The sequence below is a fragment of the Fulmarus glacialis genome, unplaced genomic scaffold (assembly GCF_000690835.1).
Source record: "Fulmarus glacialis isolate BGI_N327 unplaced genomic scaffold, ASM69083v1 scaffold1948, whole genome shotgun sequence".
Lineage (NCBI taxonomy): Eukaryota > Metazoa > Chordata > Aves > Procellariiformes > Procellariidae > Fulmarus > Fulmarus glacialis.
In genome coordinates this window covers 1-18,848 of record NW_009226116.1, presented here as the reverse complement: position 1 = coordinate 18,848, position 18,848 = coordinate 1, and the positions used below count along the sequence as shown (strand labels likewise).

Sequence of the window (18,848 nt, the reverse complement as noted above, 5' to 3'; positions counted from 1 at the left end):
TGTTCCCTCCAGCCTTTTCTGCCCTTTCTTAAATATTTTTTCACGGGGGCACCACCATCTTGGCTGATGGGCCCAGCTGTGCCCTGCGGTGGGTCCGTTGGAGCCGGCTGGAGCCAGCTGGAACCGGCTGTGTCTGGCATGGGGCAGCCCCTGGTCTCCCCTGACAGAGGCCCCTGCAGCCCTGGCTGCCAGCACCTGGGCACCCAAAACAACTCCATACTTTCTGTTTTCTTAGAGTAGATACTTGAATTATTTGGCCGACAGCCATGCCATCCTCTTTGGGATTAGGCAGGCAGAGTATTCCAGAAAACCTGGCTGGTTTTAAACAAGAAGTAAGTTACTGCAGGCAGTTGACAGATATTTTAGCTGGAAGTCAAGATGGTGAGTGACTCTTAAAGGATCAGAGCAGTATTTTGAAAACCAATGGCTTCAAGGGATTTATGGATCAGAAGCTGGAGGAGGGTTCAGAGGGGTCAGTGAAGTGTAGGGTCAAGAGGGAATAGGACAAGGAGGAGACAAAAGTCTGTAGGAAAAGTCTGTAGTCTGAGTCAGGAAATGTGAGCCATGAAGCCCGCCTTTGGCAGAGGCAGAAACAGCAGCTGCTCAGCCTAACCCAAGCCTATCCCCATCCTCGCTGATGCCAGAGGCAGAATATGCAGGACATATTTCTGTGTATTATTGAGACTCATGACATAATATGGTATTGCTTGAAAAGTTCATTGTAATTTGGTCCTGACATTCAGTGCTGCTAGATTCAGTAAATATCAGACTGAGCAATGCCATCACCGATTCCATATATGGTGGAACATGCAAAAGATGCAGCATTTCCATAACAAATTTTGCTCCTAACTGTTTCCATTATGAGGCTTTTACAAAATTAAAGCTACATATTTGCCCCTAAGGAAAGTGTATTTGTTCGTGGCATCCCAAAATAGCTCAGTTTTCAACGGAGTTACAGATAAATATTTTAGATTTGTGCATAGACCACATTGAAAATGTAGCCTGAAAAGGGAAAACATTGTAAAGCCATGATTATCTGAAAGTAATCACGGTGGAATAATGTATATATCTTCAACTCAGGCCACAACCATCTTAGGTTTTGTGGTATTAGAAGCATGGCATAAATCTCTAATCTGAAATAACAGGCGCTTTTCTGTGTCTGTGTTTGTAAACATACAATATCCAAAGAATGTCTGATAGACGTCAGTAGAGGTTTGATCATGACTCATTAGAGCTTGTTCCTCAAATCTGCTAAGGCATGAATCTTCTTGTTTGTCGAATGGAGTTGATCATTTGTCGATTAACTTTTGAAATATGATTTTAACTGTAATTCCAAAGTATGGTATGCCTAGCTACCACAGAAAATTTCTCAGGGAAAAGCAGACATGGAACAAACTAATCCTTGAGGCACATGAAGACTCTCTTGCAGTTATTCCTACATCTTAGTAATTGAGATAATACGCGGTAATCATCACTAATAAAAATGGATGCCTTTCTGTCAGATGAGTGGAATTATCCTGATTTAATTAGCTAGTGATCTGGCTTGTGCATGTGTATGACCTTTATCCAATTTTCTAGCAAAGGTTAGTATCTTCTGATATTATGGTATCAAAGAAAACACACAGCCCAGAGTCTGATGTTTCCTGCAAGTGGCTGACTAAGAGTTATGAAGTCATTTTCTAAACGTGAGGCCTAATGTTTTTTGACTAGGCTTATGTACAGCACAAAATCAATCATTCATTATGGATAAAAAAGTAATTTAAAAGCTCTCTCTTTTGTTTATTTTGATATTGAAAATCTATTTGTGCAAACAAATATCAAATTCTGAGCTGCACAATTTGGTATTCTGTATTTAAAGTGCATAATAATAAGCCTATGTCATGTGATTTTGTTTTCTGCTCTTTTTCTAACTGGCTGAGAATTTAAAAACAGGACAAGAATAAATCACAAATAGTAAATGTCTTTTTACATCAAAGGGCCCATCTTTACACACACAAATCTTTGGACTGTTCTTCCAAGATAATTTGGAATGAAATCTGTTCATACGTATAATGTAAGCAATAAGGGGTTACAAAAGAGCATAATCAACAGTCCAAAATGAATACTAGGGAATAGCCTGTATGGACTAACTCTAAATTTCCTGGAAGAGGAAATATAGCACTTTTTTCCCCAGTTTTCCTTCTTCTTTCTAATACTTTTAAATTTACACTTTCCTGGTGCACTTTTCTGCAGCACATATCATTTTTTGTGTGTGAAGAGAACTTCAGTAAATGATATTTATCTTTTGAGTCCTATGGGGGGGAGGGAAAGATATACCAGTTTCCATTTTCAAATATTTTCTTTTTTTACCTGTGCCTGGAAGAAGACTCTGAATTTAGAAACTGAAGACATTGCTTGCAACTTGCAACTAGCAGAATTGCATTTGCTGAGCTTGAGGAAGAAAGTCGAAACAAAACCAGCATCAGTTGTAGGAAAAAATATTCTTGATACATTTGGTAACTGCAGGAATGAGTTTACATACTTGACAAATGAGTAGGATACAGAAATGTCACCAAAAAGGGACTCACCAGGGTCTGCTGACTAATCCTTAAGTTCTTCAAATTATTTTCTTATTTTATCTGTTATTATGTCTAACCTGGAATAAAAAAAAATTCGACCCAAATTCAGTGAAACCATTAAGTACATACTTAAGATAACCACGCGCTTAAATGTTCTTGGTGTGTTCTTTATATCTGCAAGACTGATCCAAAGACTTTTGGGATTTGATTTAAGTTATAATAGCACAAAGTGAGCAGTTATGACATGTATGATGTTTCTACTGATGACTGAAACCTGCAGAGCTGTAGTCCTAGCTCTTTCCTATATTTCTGGACTGCAGAGGGAAATTATATAAATGCAAGAGGATTCAATATGCTTTGTATATCTGTTTTAAAGGTGCAAACCCTATTATACTAGTTATCAAAATTATCAGATCTCAATTTTTCCTGGGGAAGCAAAGGGAATAAAAGGCATCAGCTAACAGGGAATGGGGTTCTCAGTTTACCACCATCCTTCAGAGGTGATACTAATTAAATGCTGTCACAGCATCCATAGTTCCATGGTAATATCTCCATCAGGGTCTTCAAATAAAAATTGATTACTTTATGAGCAGCCCATTGTTACTACTGTTTGGCAGACAGAGTTATAGGCTGAAATGGCCATGTTTTATGAGAGGTCAGATTAGAGCTTCCAGCCTTAATACCTGTACATTTTATAATACTTTCTGTAGAGATGATCAGGGAACATTACATGAAAATAATAATTTTGTATTAAATTATATAGAAATGTCTATAAAGTGTATCTTAAAAAGGCATCCAGCTAAAGCAATATTATCAAGTTGAATGTTTTGAGTTATTTTTAAACCCATTTTTAGATATCATTCCTTTTAATAGTGTGCCTTGAATATTTACTTGAAACACACCCAAGTCCATAGAGAAGAACAAAAGCAACAAACTTCAATTTATCCTTCTTCCCTTTTCTCATGTTTTCATGCCATCCACCTCTCCAAGATCATTTTGGTTGCTAATAACAGGATTGGCGGACACCCTGCTGCATGGCTTTTGGAAAGGGCATATGTCACCAGCAAACACAGAGCTGGAGTTTCATGAACTCAAGTCAAGTTTTGACTTGTGTTTCTGCATACAGAAAATAAACTTTTTCTTTATACTTTTTGTTTCTTACTTGTTGCAGCATCTTCTTGTAACAGCCTGTTTTGCAAATATAATTTTCAAGTTGACAGTATTCTTCTAATTTGGAATTCAGGGGATTTCTAGTATTTAGGTTTGAGTCTGTTGGTTCATTCCTTTCACATTACTAAGATTAATGTGAAAACATGAGTACAGATGAAATAATAGTTTCTTCAGCTGTGGAAATGTCATGGAAGATTGCATCACTATAACAAAACAGAAAGCAAAATGAGAAGTGTTACTTATGATTATTACACTGATTTAATGCTAAACTTTGATCTAAAGGTAGTTTCTGTCCTATTCAATAAATTCTATACAACAGTTTTTGCCAAGTAAACTTTTTCCCTCTGTAACATTAAATCCTGGTGAATTTGTCATTTAAACAGCTTTTCAGATTGAAACAGATCCTTGTGCCTGTTGAAGTGAATGATAAAATTTCACTTCACTGGAGTAGGACAAAGCATAAACTTGTGAGATGCAAAGTGGTGTGTGGTTTAAAGTTAAGAGTAAAAAACTGCTATGTATTTTTCTTAGTTGGACAGCATTCTTTTGAAGTTGTCCTGGGATTTACAGACATGCTTTTGCTATTTCTTTTAAGTATGTTGACCAGTCTTTATAATTCTATCAATCAACCTCAAATAATTCAACTAGAAACAACACATTAACTTGATAAGGACATGTGTTCAAGTCAGCTGGTTCTCGCAACATCCTGTCCATTTTATATTAATAGTTGTTTTTATCTCCTGTGCACATATTTAAGTCAATATTTATTAAATTAGTTTTGCAGATTATGACAGGGAGTTTACTTGTTTGCCACCTTGTCTTCATAATTGCATATTGATTTCTTCTTTATATTTAGGATATGATGCTTCAGCTGTTTCGGGGACTGGATTTTCTGCATTCACATCGTGTGGTGCATCGGGACCTGAAACCCCAAAATATCCTTGTAACCAGCAATGGGCAGATAAAGTTAGCTGATTTTGGCCTTGCACGAATCTACAGTTTTCAGATGGCTCTCACCTCAGTGGTAAGTTTCTGGAGGCTTTTATTTTCCTTTTAATGCAGCAGTGTGCTTTACTCTCTGTGTTCCTGGCTTTTTATCCCATATTATAATGCTGCTTCTAAAACCATCTCTGCAATTGAAGTTACTTGTGTCTCCCAAAACAATTGCTTTCCAGCCAGGATTGAAGTTGTTGTGGTTGCTTTGTACCAGTAATCAATTACTGATTACTGGTTCTATATTAAATCATGACTGGTTTCTGAAGGATGGGTATGTGCTAGTTTTCTGAAACTCCGTCAGTCTAGCTTCTGTTGTGATACTGACTTCTTTTGCACATTAAGCCAGACAGGTAGGGTGAAAATTTCTGAAGTACCTATTTTAAGATAAAACTCTTGCTGATCCTCAGGTATCTTGCCTGAAAAAATACACAGATACTTGTGAAAATGCCACACTGTCATGCCTCTGATTTTCCATCTTTGTGAATATGGGTTCAATGCTTGCTCCCATATGTTACTGAATGATTCCAAATAGGGCTGTGCTGGAGGCAGCTCAAGTGGACCTGGCAGCCAAAATCACAGCTATTATTTCCCAAGCCAGCTGTTAAAGAGCACCACCAGTATCTCTAGGCCCCTTGCCACTGTTGCCCCTCTCCCAGCAGCTCTCCTGATTGTCCTTGGCTCAGACATGAGCTCACTCCCAGAAGGTCTGGCCCTCTCCTGAATTAATGCTGGTAGAGAAGTCCTGCCAGCTCCTCATTTTTTGACCCCATTTCCACGCTTGCTGGCCCTGCCCCCAGAATCAGCTGCTGTTAGCTTGGCACAGCATCTCTGAAGTGTATTGAAGAGTAACCCTGCTGCATTCATGTTGGGTGTCATTTGGTTTTGTTGCCTGCTCATGAATTTTTTTGTTTCTATTTTCTATTCTGACTATCAGAACTGCCATGGCAGTATCACTTATGCTAAAGACAGGAAAGGGAGAACTGCTGAGAAAAGAAACTGAAAGGAGTCCACTTTGCGTTTTACATGGTATTGTAGAAATTTGCCTGGCTCACATTGATAAAAAGCAATCCATTGTTATTATTAGTTACTGTAAGAGTCTTCCCATCATTGTGTGATGTAACTATGACGACATACTAGGTTGCGGCTTCAGGGTGAATGAAGGCAGGAAGCAACAGAAAACGATATCATCATCTTGCTAAACATAGGGAAGTATCCTCGTCACATAAAGCATATGTGAACTTGTGTTTTGGGGCTGGTTTTTTTCATTGCCTGTAGGATATAGCCTAATCCAAAGCTGAAAGAATCCCTCTGCTGAGGTCAGTAAGGATTGATTATATTGTAACTCAGAACGGAGCTTCAAAGAAAAGGAGAGAAAGCTTGTTCCTGAATTGCTGTAATTTTTCATTTCCCAGTTATCATTCAGTAACAGCTTCAATGAGTATTTCTATTGATCCATAAAATTCTTTAAGCTAAAATTGCAGACTGTTGTAAGGCTTCCAGTAGGGCGTTTTTTAAAAGTTCTGCATAAAATGAGGAAAAAAATATCTACAGAACTGAGCAGGAGTTTGTCCATGATCATGTAACCTGCACAGGAAGGAAAGTCAAAAGATCCAGAAATAGAGTGCATCTACTGAGGCAAAAACGTACCAAGATCTGCTTGTAAGAGAACATTGCCAGAATTGCTACGCGAAGGATGTACGTATGCTCAAGTATCTAATACTTCTGTGCTAGAAATCATGTTTCAAAACCCATTAGCGAGTACCTTTAGCGCTGCTGTGAACAAGAGTTGTTCAGACTAAGGGATTGTCCACATGCAAGTTTGTACTATGTTCGCACAAGCCTTCAATTGTCATTGCGGCTATGCTAAAGAGTATTAAAATAATTGAATTATTCAGTGATCAATGACAAATAAAGTATATGGGCATAGGCATGCATAATGGCTTTCACACCTAGAACTTAGTGTATCGTTATTTTCTTATTAAAAAAAACTAGCTACGACCATGGCTTTTTTAAGTTAAAAATTTATTGGTTTTAAAACACTTAGTATTTAACACCTTCAAATCAACTTTTGTCTGGGTATGTAGAAAACCTATGGAGGAGTGTTGCTTACAATGTGATAATGTGGTGTGGTTTTAAATGTCAGTCTTCACTGCTCCTACAGACTGAGTGCTGGTTAGAAACTTTTACTAAATGTGTATTAGCTGACACAGGCCATCAGTTTTCCTTTTCTGAATGTAACTTTTACCTTTGGCTAGCTGCTTTGGTGTGCAAATTCTTCTTTTCTTTCCCCTCCATTAAAACTCAGTACAGGAAGCAAAACTTTAAAAAAAAACCTTCTGTTTTTTAAACATAAAGATATTCTTGACTTTACCATTCCCAAAATAGTCTAAATTGCAGTTCTTCACCAGGCAGTGAGTTCAGGACCAGCTTTGTTTTGAAGTGTTTGCAGAACAAAATGTTGCATTATAAAAGACAGCATGTATCTACACATATATCAATTAATAGAAGTCCTGTCTTGCAAGGATTTGCTTCGGAGTTATATTGAAAAGTGGTAGTGCAGACAGCCCAGTGATAAAAGGCACATTGCATGCGCTATCATTGTGATCAGTACAAGGGCTCTGCAGCATTTCCTTCAGAAGAGAAGCTTACTGCAAGATAAACTACAAGAACCATCTTTTGAAGCATCAGATCATTCCCAAGATGCATCCTCATTCACTGCTCACAAAGAAACTCTTCAGATGGGACAAAAAGAGCTTGCCATGAAAGTAATCCAGTAAAAATTGATCCAACCCAAGTACTCTGGGTGCTGCAAATGGTAACTTCAAAGCAATCTCTCTCTGATAACCAGTTATTTCCACAATACTAAAGAATCCTTCTGGCAGATCAGTCTTCCGGGCATATTGCTGTCATTTAGAGAAACCTCTTGATATTTCTGTCAGTGAATGAATAAAAGATTCACACTAATGTTACACAGGCTTGTGGGGGCAGGGTGGAGATCACTACTCCCAGCTGTGGTCAGACTGAGAACTGATACAGGTCTGAAATAACAGCACTAGAAAGAATGAGGTCAGGCGGGGGTGTCTCAGGTGGTGGGTAATAGGGCACGCTTTTGGTTTCATACAAAGTTAGGCTCTTTTTCAAGTATTGGTCTTGGCCCTTGGGAAAATTTTGAATAGGCTTTGTGATAACAGAGAAGCTTCACAGGACAGAGGAGATGGATTGATGTGACTGTGTAATTTTAGAGTTTGATAGCAAAAGCTAATGAACTGGTGCAGAAAAATGGGCAGTCAGTTCTAACTTTCTCTGAGCAAAGGAGCAAGTAGCTGTCTGGAAAATCTGAAGTTATATTATGAAAAAGAAATAAGCCATTTATCTATTTTTGTTGACTTCTAACTGCCTTAAAGAAAGGAAGTGAAGCTGAATCATGGCACACGAGAATGCTAAGTGAGATAAGCACACGCAGTTGTGATCACAGCATCTAGGTGGAGCTGAGGCTGTCCAGCTTTTAAAACCTGATTTGCGTCAGGATCTGAGTGAAACTGGCAAAATGATAGTGTTTGTAACACACTCATAATACTTTCTTTGAAAACATGTGTGCTTTACCTTAGATGGCAGGACTATTGATGGGGTTTTTTCCCATGAAATGCAAACAAAATTGTTTTATGTCTTCCTTTAAAAAAAAACCCACTTGTTTTCAGATTTACTGAACATCAGAAGGAAAAACACATCACTTCCTCTGCTGATGCTCTAAGTTGTTGAATACTAGACTCGGCTAAATTGACAAATAAAAAGAGAAGACACAAAAAATCCTGCAGTTACTGTCAGTGAATAATTTTAAATTATGCTAGCATTTTATTTGAGTGTTTCTTCAGGATAAAAACTTTCCATCCATTTCTGGCAGTCACTTCAGCACAAATGGTTTACATGTCACATCATGCAGGAACTTGGATTTCATTTTGTTGGTATACTAGCAAGGGAGCATAAAATAATTTTCACTAACTAGGCTTACTTTGTAAAAATAAATGTATAAATTAGTTACAGCAACAAAAACAACAAAAAAAAAAAGATAGAAAAACCCTCTTCCAAAGAGGAACGAGTGCTTTCCTGTTTTCTGCCCACTGTTGCATTGTAATTTTCTAATAAACGCCACCTGTTAGTAAATAATGTGAATGTAAACTCTCATCTGAGCTAATATGATAGTTGAGAGCACAAAGAACTTTCTTTTGCTTTGCCTTGTTTTTTGGGTTTTTTTCCCTTTTCTTTATGGCCACATCTTCATGATACTATGCTTCCCAAAATCCACATATTTATTTGTATGAAATACACCCTGCAGAGTCCATTCTTATGTTGGGTATGTTCCAGCAGACCTGGAGTCTGTACAGCTTTAACCTGAGATCTTTAACTGGAAATCCCTAAATGGACCTGATTCAGCAAGCTACTTAAAGCTCTCAGTTAACATCAAACGTAGGAGTAGACCTATGGAAATTAATCACCTGCCTCTGGTGAATCAAAGTCAAAATCTGGGCTGTGTTAAAGAGTGCCCTAATGGAATCAGTACAGTGACACTAGATTTTATCTCATGCATAATTTGATAAGAGCAGAAATCTTCCTCCCCCTGACAGGTGGAAGTGACATTGTTTTGGTATGCATTGAGCCTTCACTGTTGTGAGGAAGCTCATCACTTTAGGTCTGAGCCCTGATCTCCAGTTCTTTCTTCATGGTGCATTTCTTCAGTCCACCCAAATGTCCCTGAAAAGGAAAATTAGTCACAGACAGACATCCAGAGGATCAAAATATGTGTTGTTGAGCTTGTCAGTGCTGTTGCTGAAAGGTTGTGGCTATTTAGGAATGCAGTATGATTGAATTGGTTGGCTTATTTAACGAAAATCTGTCTTCCCTACTAACACAGAGTTCTACATAAAAAGTCCATGTATCTGGCTTTGTGAAGAAACGAGTGAATTTCTGTGATATTTTAACATCTGGATAGCTGAAGGAGTCTTTATTGCATCCTCCCAAACACCCTATAGGAAAGTTATTTCCATCGCATAAAATGAGTCATTTATCTCCGGAGCCATCTTAAGAACAAAAATCATTATCAGCACATTGACAGTAAAGCCTGCAGCTGACTAAAAACATTTCAATATATATTTACATTGACTTCACTCAGATCAGATGTTCACTAAGAGGGCTCAGATTTATATGAAAATAACAACGAAAAAACAGATTGCTCAATGTCACAATGTTATCAAAGGGCAATACAGAAATACACGTGGACAAAGTTAGGAAATTAGAATAGAAGTTTCTTTTATTCATCTGCATTATGATCATATAAGATCATTTTCAAAACTGACTATTAATTTTTGTTGCCCATCATAAGAAACTTTAAAGTTTTTACGACTTGTCTGGAAGAGCAGTACTAGCTGCACTCGTAGAGAGACTGAGGATTTATGGCGAGGTGGTTGTTTTTGGAAACAAATCCTAGACATAATATGCTAAGGGTGCCGTTTCACAGTCAGCATAAGTAGATGTAACATTTCTACTGCTGCTGAAAGGATGGTCCTGCTTTTGACCACATACTCCCATCACTTCCCTTGCATCGGCGTTAGTGGTCACACCCTTGCAGTCCGACTGAAAATGAGCCGCATAAAAAGTAGTTATTCATTTTCAGGTGGATTAGCGGATGCAAATCGCTGTGCGGCCACATGAGTGAAAGCACTGGCACACAGGGGAGGGTGAGCAGAAAGATGGGGTCATCCACTCCCACCTAGACACCACAGTCTTAGATTTGTTGGAGTCAGTTATGAAACCACATCTGAAGTCTTCAGCTGAGGACTCGAATAACTAAACTAACTCAAAGGCGGAAATGTTTTTCAAAACCTTGCAACTCATGCTGACTTACGCTGTTTTGAAGATATTAGATGAACCAGCTACTGGTTCATTTAAGGCTCTTACTGTATCTGACTTTAACAAAGGGTTAAGTGCCAAGGCCTGGGTTCAGGGCTCTGTGCTGTTCCTCCACAGCTGATGCCACAGCTCACCCTCTAGACCTGTCAAGAATGCAGGGAATGCAATCCTCTGCTCTGATTCAGGCCCAGGTTTATCATGAACCATAAAAAGCCTATCTTTTAATCTTTCAAAGAAAGTAAATTATTTCACAGTACACAAGCAAACTGGCTCCACATGAGAGTATTTTCTGTGCCAGAAAACTCCTTTTCAGAGCTGCAAATATTAGAATATATATCATGTGATGACAGAGTTTGTCCACATTGAGCTGAGCATGTTTTGCAGCCCTGCAGCTGCACCAATGCGACCTTGCAGAATAAATTTACCTTGTGCTGATGGAAAAAGGGAAAAAAGGTACAACTTCTAGACAGTTTGTATCAGAACAAAGGAAGTTTCTGCTGGGCTGGACCAAAAGTTGACTGTGCGCACTGTCAAAGGATAATGTCTAACAGAGGATGCTTAGGAAGGAGAGTAAGAACCAGCTTTCAGCAATCAGAAATTTAGCAATTTCCAGTGCTGGAGATTGTATCTGGATCATTGTCTATAATAATTACTGAAGTACCCATCTTCCATAAATTAATCTACTTACTTTTTGAACCATTTATACTTTGGGCTGCAGTTAACTTCTGCACTGTATGAAAAGCTCTTTATTTTGTTTTAAATCTGACACCTGATAATTTTACTTAGGTTCCTCTTTTCACCTCTGGGTGAAATTTGGTATTATTTTGCAGCAGTACGATTCCATTGGTGCAAGAAAAATGTTTTCAGTGCAAATAGGCCTTCACATGTTGATGTGAAGATAAAATGAAATGTTCTTTTTTCTTTTCTCTTTATTTACCTTCTTTTTCACTTAAGAAGATACAGTAGATATTGTTAGTAATGGTACGGTACTGAGTTACAGTTTTCATACAAATATCCGGTGAATGGACTTTAGGATGTAGAAGAACTGAATGTATAAGGAACAGGCTGTGTTTAATTTGCTTAAAAAAATGGGGGTGAGGGGAGGTTGTAAAAGGGGGAAAGAAAGGCAGAAAATTACCACTGTGTATTTTCTCCATACTATAAAAGAGCATCCTGCTATTGTGTGACTGTACTTCTATCTTCTGTTTTCAGATATAAAAGTATGTGGTGCATTTCCCCCACCCAGTGATTTACATCTTCTTTGTACTATTTTTCTGTTGATTTAAGCGGGTCTGTTTTTACATCTACTCCCAGAGATAATTGAGTGGGTTGGATTGTAAAAACAATTTGATTGTTTGACAAGGTCTCTCCCTGTGTATTTACAAAACTGTTCCCACATAATTTCAAACCATCCTGAAACAGTAAAATACGGCCTCAGGTTATGCTGTTATCAGAGCACGCAGGGTAAGCAGGCATGGGCCTGTTTGGTACTTGAATGTGAGACAGCCAAAGGAAGAGGAGCAGAGAAAATAGCATATTCTCCCTGGAGCTTGTGCTATTCCAAAGTGAAGGCAGGTGTCCGTACACTGCTGACAGAAATGTTCTTAGGGCTTAATATATAATAAAAATGAGTCGCTGACACGTTTTTGCAGTGGCAGGGAAGTATCCGTAAATTTTCTCTGCTCACTGGCCAAAGTCCTGCTGTAGAAAGTATTTCTAACTGAAAATTCCCTTGTACAGGTACACCCAAGGAAATTTCTCTTAGCCTAACAATATTTAGTACTTGTTCAGTGTTGCTGGCATGGAATTCTAGAGCTCAAAAGCAGAAGAGACATGAAATCATCCAGTCCTTTTGTGAATCAGGCAGGATTGTTCTCTGTTATGTCATTTCTAATGTTTTGCCCATGTTAACTTTAAATGTGCCAAGAAACAGGGATTCCATTGCTTCCCATGGGAGCCTGTTCCAAAACCTCTATATAATCATTCTCAGAAAGTTTCCTTGATGTCCAGCCTTCAATTTCCCATTCTTAATTTAACTCCATTATATTCTTTGTTATTATATGCTGAATGGTAGCAGATGGCCAAGGCCTTGTAGTTGGCTCCCTGCACTAGAGAAATCAGTTACATATTGCTGTATACATTCGTCCCTGCAAAGCGTGGAAAGATAATTCATTTGATAAACAGTGGAAGTATAATAGTCCTAGATTATCCAGATTTCAGTAAATTATAGGGCACCAATATATTCAACTAGATTTCTCTAGACTTCCCATCTTCTAGAATTAAGTGGATAAATCCAGAGGAAAATATGTTATGCTAAAAGAATTATTGAGCTACAAGGTGAATTTCTCAGTTTGGGGGATCTTACAAATAGCTTGGTAACAAGCTGCAGAGATCACAGGCAGGCTGTGAGTCCCTGTTTAGATGCATGAAAAGAGCAAATGGAAATTTAGGCTGTTACGTGTAGGATATTTTATTAGAAATAAGAAAATACTGATGCCACAACACAAATTAGTTGAGCAGACCTCATCTAGAATACTGTGAGTTGTTCAGTTTCTCTGTGGTTGAGAGATGATTTTGGACAGGAACAGGTATGGGGAAGGACAGATTTCTGTCTAATGATCAGGGAAGGGGGGGACGCTATTTTCTTTGAGGCAAGAAGAACCTGACTTAATTTAACAAAACGAATTATGAGAGTAGATACAACTGATATCTAAAAACATCAGGAAGGAGCCAGAGAGGGAGAACACGAGTTAAAAAAAAAAATGGTGACATGAGAACTAGTTAGTTTAAACTGGGTTTAAATAACTTTAGAGAGGAAGTTAGAAAACAAGTAGTGAGATTCTGAAGCAGCCTACAATAGGACCAGTGCAGGCAAGAAATATAACTGATTTTGAGAGGGAGCTTGATGAATGTCTGTGATGCAGTTGGCAAATCTTGATGACTGAAGCGGTCCATTCCAGTTCCATATCTCTGTATTTACCCCTTCAAGATTTCATGTGCATTATATAGTCAATTTTATTAAAGAGATGCACTTCACAAGCTCCACCCTGAATGGAAACAGCTTTTAGCAGGTCAGATCGATTGGCATAAATGGCAGAGCAAAGTCATTTTCCAGAGAAAGAAATGGTGAACTACTTAGCTTTATTAAGATGAGATGGAGCAAATAGTGGAGATGGTCTCATAAGCCAAAGCAGGCTACAGTTAAAATAAAGGCTAGCATGAGAGTGCAAATAATTAAAATGAGACATAAAACAGAGAGACACTCCACTAAAGAAGTGAAAAGACAACCTGGAAGTTTCCCAAGTATGGTTGAAAGGTGATCTGAAGGCAAAAATGGAATCTTTGTTGGGACAGCAAGTTGAAAAAGTCCAGATGGAGTGGAAGTCTGGTTGCAACGTTCCCCATCTGGAAATGGGATGAACCTGGCAAGTCACATCAGTGAACGACAACCAACCTGACTGCTGAAAACCTGATCACAAGGCTTTCCGTGAAACAGGAGATTCCAGAAGAGCTTGGATAAACTTAGAACTGGCTAACAGAAATAACCTGCAACAAGGACTTGAGCTGAAAAATCAGCACATGAAAGTAAGCAGAAACATAAGCTACTGTGGAAGTAAAGTGAACACCTGGATGTGAAAATGAACCTGTCAGGCGACTGTCTGTTTATAATTTTTTTACTTAGTGTGCATCCTGCAGACTTACAATTTCCCAGCTCAAATAGTAGAAATGCCTACTGAAAATCCCAGGGAAGCTGACTTCAGCATTGTACTCTATATGAATGGTGAGGAAAAAGACCAGAAAGGCACTTTTGGTAGCCTTTCTAGGTAGCCCAGCTCTGATGGTGCATCAGAATTTATACTCAACCTCAGTTATCCAGATCTGCTATAAGGCCATGATATATATGTCAAGGACAGCCATCAATCTGAGTGGACTTGGATACTACTAAAAGCTAGAGAGAGGAAAAAGAGAGGGACACTTGAGAACACTTGCATTCTTACAACACGCAGATACCACAGAGTCTGACAAGACACGTTAGCAGTGATTGGGTTTTGCAATCAAGGTAAAGCAAAGAAGCCAAAGGCACTCTGGGGATCTGTAAGATTTGCCACGGAAATTGAATATTTTCTTATTGAAAGGAATCGGAAGATGATATAGCCACCACAGAATCTGCTTGTCTGAAACTCTAGGAAAACAGTTCTGTGTTTAAAAGACAATGGAAAAGAAGGTTCTGATCTGATAAGTTGCATTTGTAGATAAGTAGAAAAAATGCTGTATTTGGTTTAGAAAACAAGAAAAATTGACATCAGTGCCAAGATTGAGAAATAATTCAGTTAAATATAAGTGTCATGAAAGATGACTGCAGAATGCTTTTCAAAAATACAAAACCAGCCAAGACATATTAGTATATACCAAAAACTCCCAATATAGTTCAGGAAATTCCTCCAGACTGAAAGTCAGACCTTGGAGGTACAAGCAGTGGCTTAAGTTTTTGTTTAGGTCAGACAGATGAGTAGCAGTAGTCGAAATTGGTCTATTAAAATGTATAACTGGCTCTATGAAATGTGCAGAAAGGTCATAAATTAGTTACTGAATGAGACATGCTAAAAAACTTAAGCAGGAGATTTGAAAATAAAACTTCTAATTGTTCTGAAATGCACACAGAAGTTGTCTGTTGCGAAACTGGGAAAACTGAATTTGAAAATGGAGTCTGTAGAGTTCAAGTGCAAATGAGAACAGCTAAAGTAGTGAATAAACTAATGATTGCTTTGGATTTTGCTATCTCTGTAATGAATGCAAGGCAAAGTTGTTCTACAGATACAGTCTATGAAAATACCCTTTAAATTTGTGATCAACATGGAAGAACTGATTTGTGGGCAACTGGTTTGCAGTCAGCAAGTTGTTCTGCTCTCCAGGGCAACTATCCTAATGACATAGGCATCTTATAGTAGCTTTCCAGTAAAGAAGAAAAAAAAAAGGAATAACTGCATACTATTTGAAGACTCAGTACATTTTTGCTTTTAAAGTTCAGATTGATTTGAAACAGGATCAGAGTTTTGATCATTTGCTGAGCCTGAGTGACAAAGAGCAGATGATAAAAAGAAAAAAATAAAAACAACTAGCATTACAAAACATGAGCAATTAATCTAGTAAGCACAGATACAGGAGAAAACTGATGTGAAAAAGGAGGGAAAGCAACCACCTGCAAGTTCGTGCTGATTGTGTTCTGACGGCTTGTTGTAGATTTAAGAGAGGAATAACAAGAGTAGGGACTTTCTGCTTAGGAAGCAGGAGATTTTTTTTTTGATTTGACAAAGATATAAGTTGTACCATGTGGGCCCCATGCAAGATTGTAACCATGGAAACCTGCCATGTAAACAGCTAGTTCATTGTTGACCAGCAGGAAAGAAGAAATAAGTTTTGAAGAAATATGTAGAGATAGAGATGTGCCTTCAGCTAGTTCTTGGGCTTTACCCTTAGCTATGATTCAGAAGAAAATGACAACACTGTATTTTTTATGGCTATTAACATCCAAAATTAATACCTTTAACTTAAAAGAATTCTTGTTTATTACAATGAATAAATAGTACCCTTAATGCTGTAGTACTTGTTTTTCACCTTGACTGTTAGTAGTAGATAATGTCAAGCAGGTCCAAAGGACAAGGAAAGTATACTAACTTTCCAAAAAACTTTGGAGGCAATTCAGAGAAAGAGGTCTTTGGCTGGGACAAGTTGAGTAGCTAGTGGAAAAGGCAGTCCACAGCATTTCTTTCTCCTATTCTGCACAGATTCATCTGCTGTACTTAAGGTAGATGACCTGGTTTTGGAAGAAACATTTTTAACAGCCTTATTCCTAGCACAAATTATCTGAAAATACATCTATTCTGTTCTGCAAAACAGGAGGAAGAATGCCTAGTGGATGGTGAGTTGCTTCCAAAAGGTCTTCCAAAGGTCTTTTACCTTGCACACACAATCTATGAATGAGGGAGTTTCCACTAAAGACAAGAAACTTGCAGCTGTACAGAACTGTCAACTCCACAGCCACCCACCTGTACAGATGTCCTGGTTTCAGCTGGGATGGAGTTGATTTTCTTCCTGGTGGTTGGGGTAGTGCTATGTTTTGGATTTGGTGTGAGAATGGTGTTGATGGCACACTGATATTTTAGTTGTTGCTAAGTAGTTTACATAGTCAAGGACTTTTCGGCTTCCCATGCTCTGCCAGGTGCACGGTGGGCTGGGGGAGAGCATAGCCAGGACAGCTAACCCAACTGGCCAATGGGGTATTCCATACCATGTGACGTCATACTCAGCATATAAGGCTGGGGGATGAAGAAAGAAAGGGGGGACATTCGGAATGATGGCATTTGTCTTCCCAAGTAACCATTACGTGTGATGGAGCCCTGCTTTCCTGGAGATGACTGAACACCTGCCTGCCAATGGGAACTAGTGAATGAATTCCTTGTTTTGCTTTGCTTGCGTGGGCGACTTTTGCTTTCCCTATTAAACTGCCTTTATCTCAACCCACAAGTTTTCTCACTTTTACTCTTCCAATTCTCTCCCCCATCCCACCGGGGGGGAGTGAGCGAGCAGCTGTGTGGGGCTTAGTTGCTGGCTGGGGGTAAACCACAACAATGGAGCATTGTGTTCCTAATTTCAGAAAGTTTATTTATGCATTGACCAACATTGCAAAATGATTTTAGGTGAAAAGCTGTATAAGAGAACAAGAGAGTAAGACTTTTTTAGTTTTCAGTGTTGGAAACGGTTCTTACAAGTTCTTCTCCCTTTGCCTATCCCTTTTTAAAACCCTTTCAAAATCCTTTTTGGCTCATGCTGGGCACAAATTCTAGAGCTTACAGTTCCATGGCAATATTGTCACAGAAATACCATGGACTTAAATGATGATCTCAGTAGAATGGAAAGAACTTAAGCCATGCAACAAACCCCAAACATTTAGAGGTGCTTAAATCTCTACAGTACCTTCACTGTCATTTGTATGAGAGAAAGTTTGAGGACAGGACAGATTGAGTGCCTTGGTGAAGCTCTGATTGCAAGTGCAGCCCTGAGTGGAACCATGGGGAATACGTTGGCAAAGAAACATGCATCCTCGAAGGATTTTTATTTTCTCCTTTCATGTAGTTTACAGAAGGACAAATGTTTATGGCTTATTCACTGGGACAGATGTAATGATCCACTGTTCAGTTAAAAGCTTCCCAGATGAGAGCATCATAATATGTGATTTGAAAAATTGTTTGGCAGATGGAATTTAGTATTATCTTTGGATAACACAATAATGGTAGCAGATGATAGTAGTCTGGAAGTTAAAGATGAGATACAGAATCAACAAGGAGTGGGGAGACACAGCAGGTATTAGTGAAAGAAAGATTCAGCTGTGCTTAAACTGTTACACTGTTAAACTGTTGCACATTTTGGGATTGGGAAATCCCTGCTCAAACTAAAGGAAGAATTTTACTCAGTGGAGGGCACAGAGAAAGTGGAAAACAAGTGCAGGATACGCCATGGTTGTATGGCAAAGAAGTGTCTTCCTAAGAGAAAAATAGATCAAGCTTGCTACAGTATCCCTGAGAGTACCAGTGAAGCATGTGGCTACTGATGTGTTTGGACCTCAGCATGGCGGAGAAGCCCACCAGTCAGTATTAGCTGTTAGCAGTGGGCTAAGGCTGCTAAGGCTGAGATGGCTTTTTGAGGTGGCTGAGGATACACAAAGCAAGGAAGCAGGAGGCTTGACAGTAGCAGACATTGTAATGAATTAATTCTTCACTAGGTGTGGGATCCCAAGCAAATTGCACACAAACATAAGGGAGGAATTCTGTCAGGAATCTGGAATTTTGAAGCTTTTCAGACAAAGCGGGAGTTTAGCTGTGTACCTTTGTAGAACAGCACAAAAGGGACTGGAATCAGTATATAATATTCATTCTGATAGCATACAGAAGTCATTAAAGCTATAGTGTGCCTCAGCATTCATTATGTCTAGGTATGAGCTAATGTTCTACATTTATGTCATGCACACTGCATGGATCTGCAGGGACCATGATTGTCCTGACAGGAATCAGAGAGATTTGGACCACTTGGTTGATGCAGAAACTGTCCTAATTTGGAAGAGCTCGCATCTTTCTGAGGACAAATTAGGCTAATCTCTCATAAATTAAAAATGCTCAATGTCTTATAACATGTGCAAAAGCTTTTAAAAGACGGGGGGGCGGG

The 18,848-nt window shown here is 38.7% G+C and overlaps 1 protein-coding gene across 1 annotated transcript in view; it reads left to right on the top strand.

Annotated features, from left to right (window-relative positions):
* The window catches only part of LOC104080327 (cyclin-dependent kinase 6), a gene marked incomplete at its 3' end in the record, with an annotated part of 55,194 nt that extends 50,442 nt beyond the window's left edge, over positions 1-4,752 (top strand). Inside the window, exon 3 of the mRNA XM_009582686.1 lies at positions 4,585-4,752. Coding sequence (XP_009580981.1) covers positions 4,585-4,752 — 168 coding nt within the window. The remainder of the gene's footprint in view (positions 1-4,584) is intronic.
* Between the last annotated feature and the right edge of the window lie 14,096 nt (positions 4,753-18,848).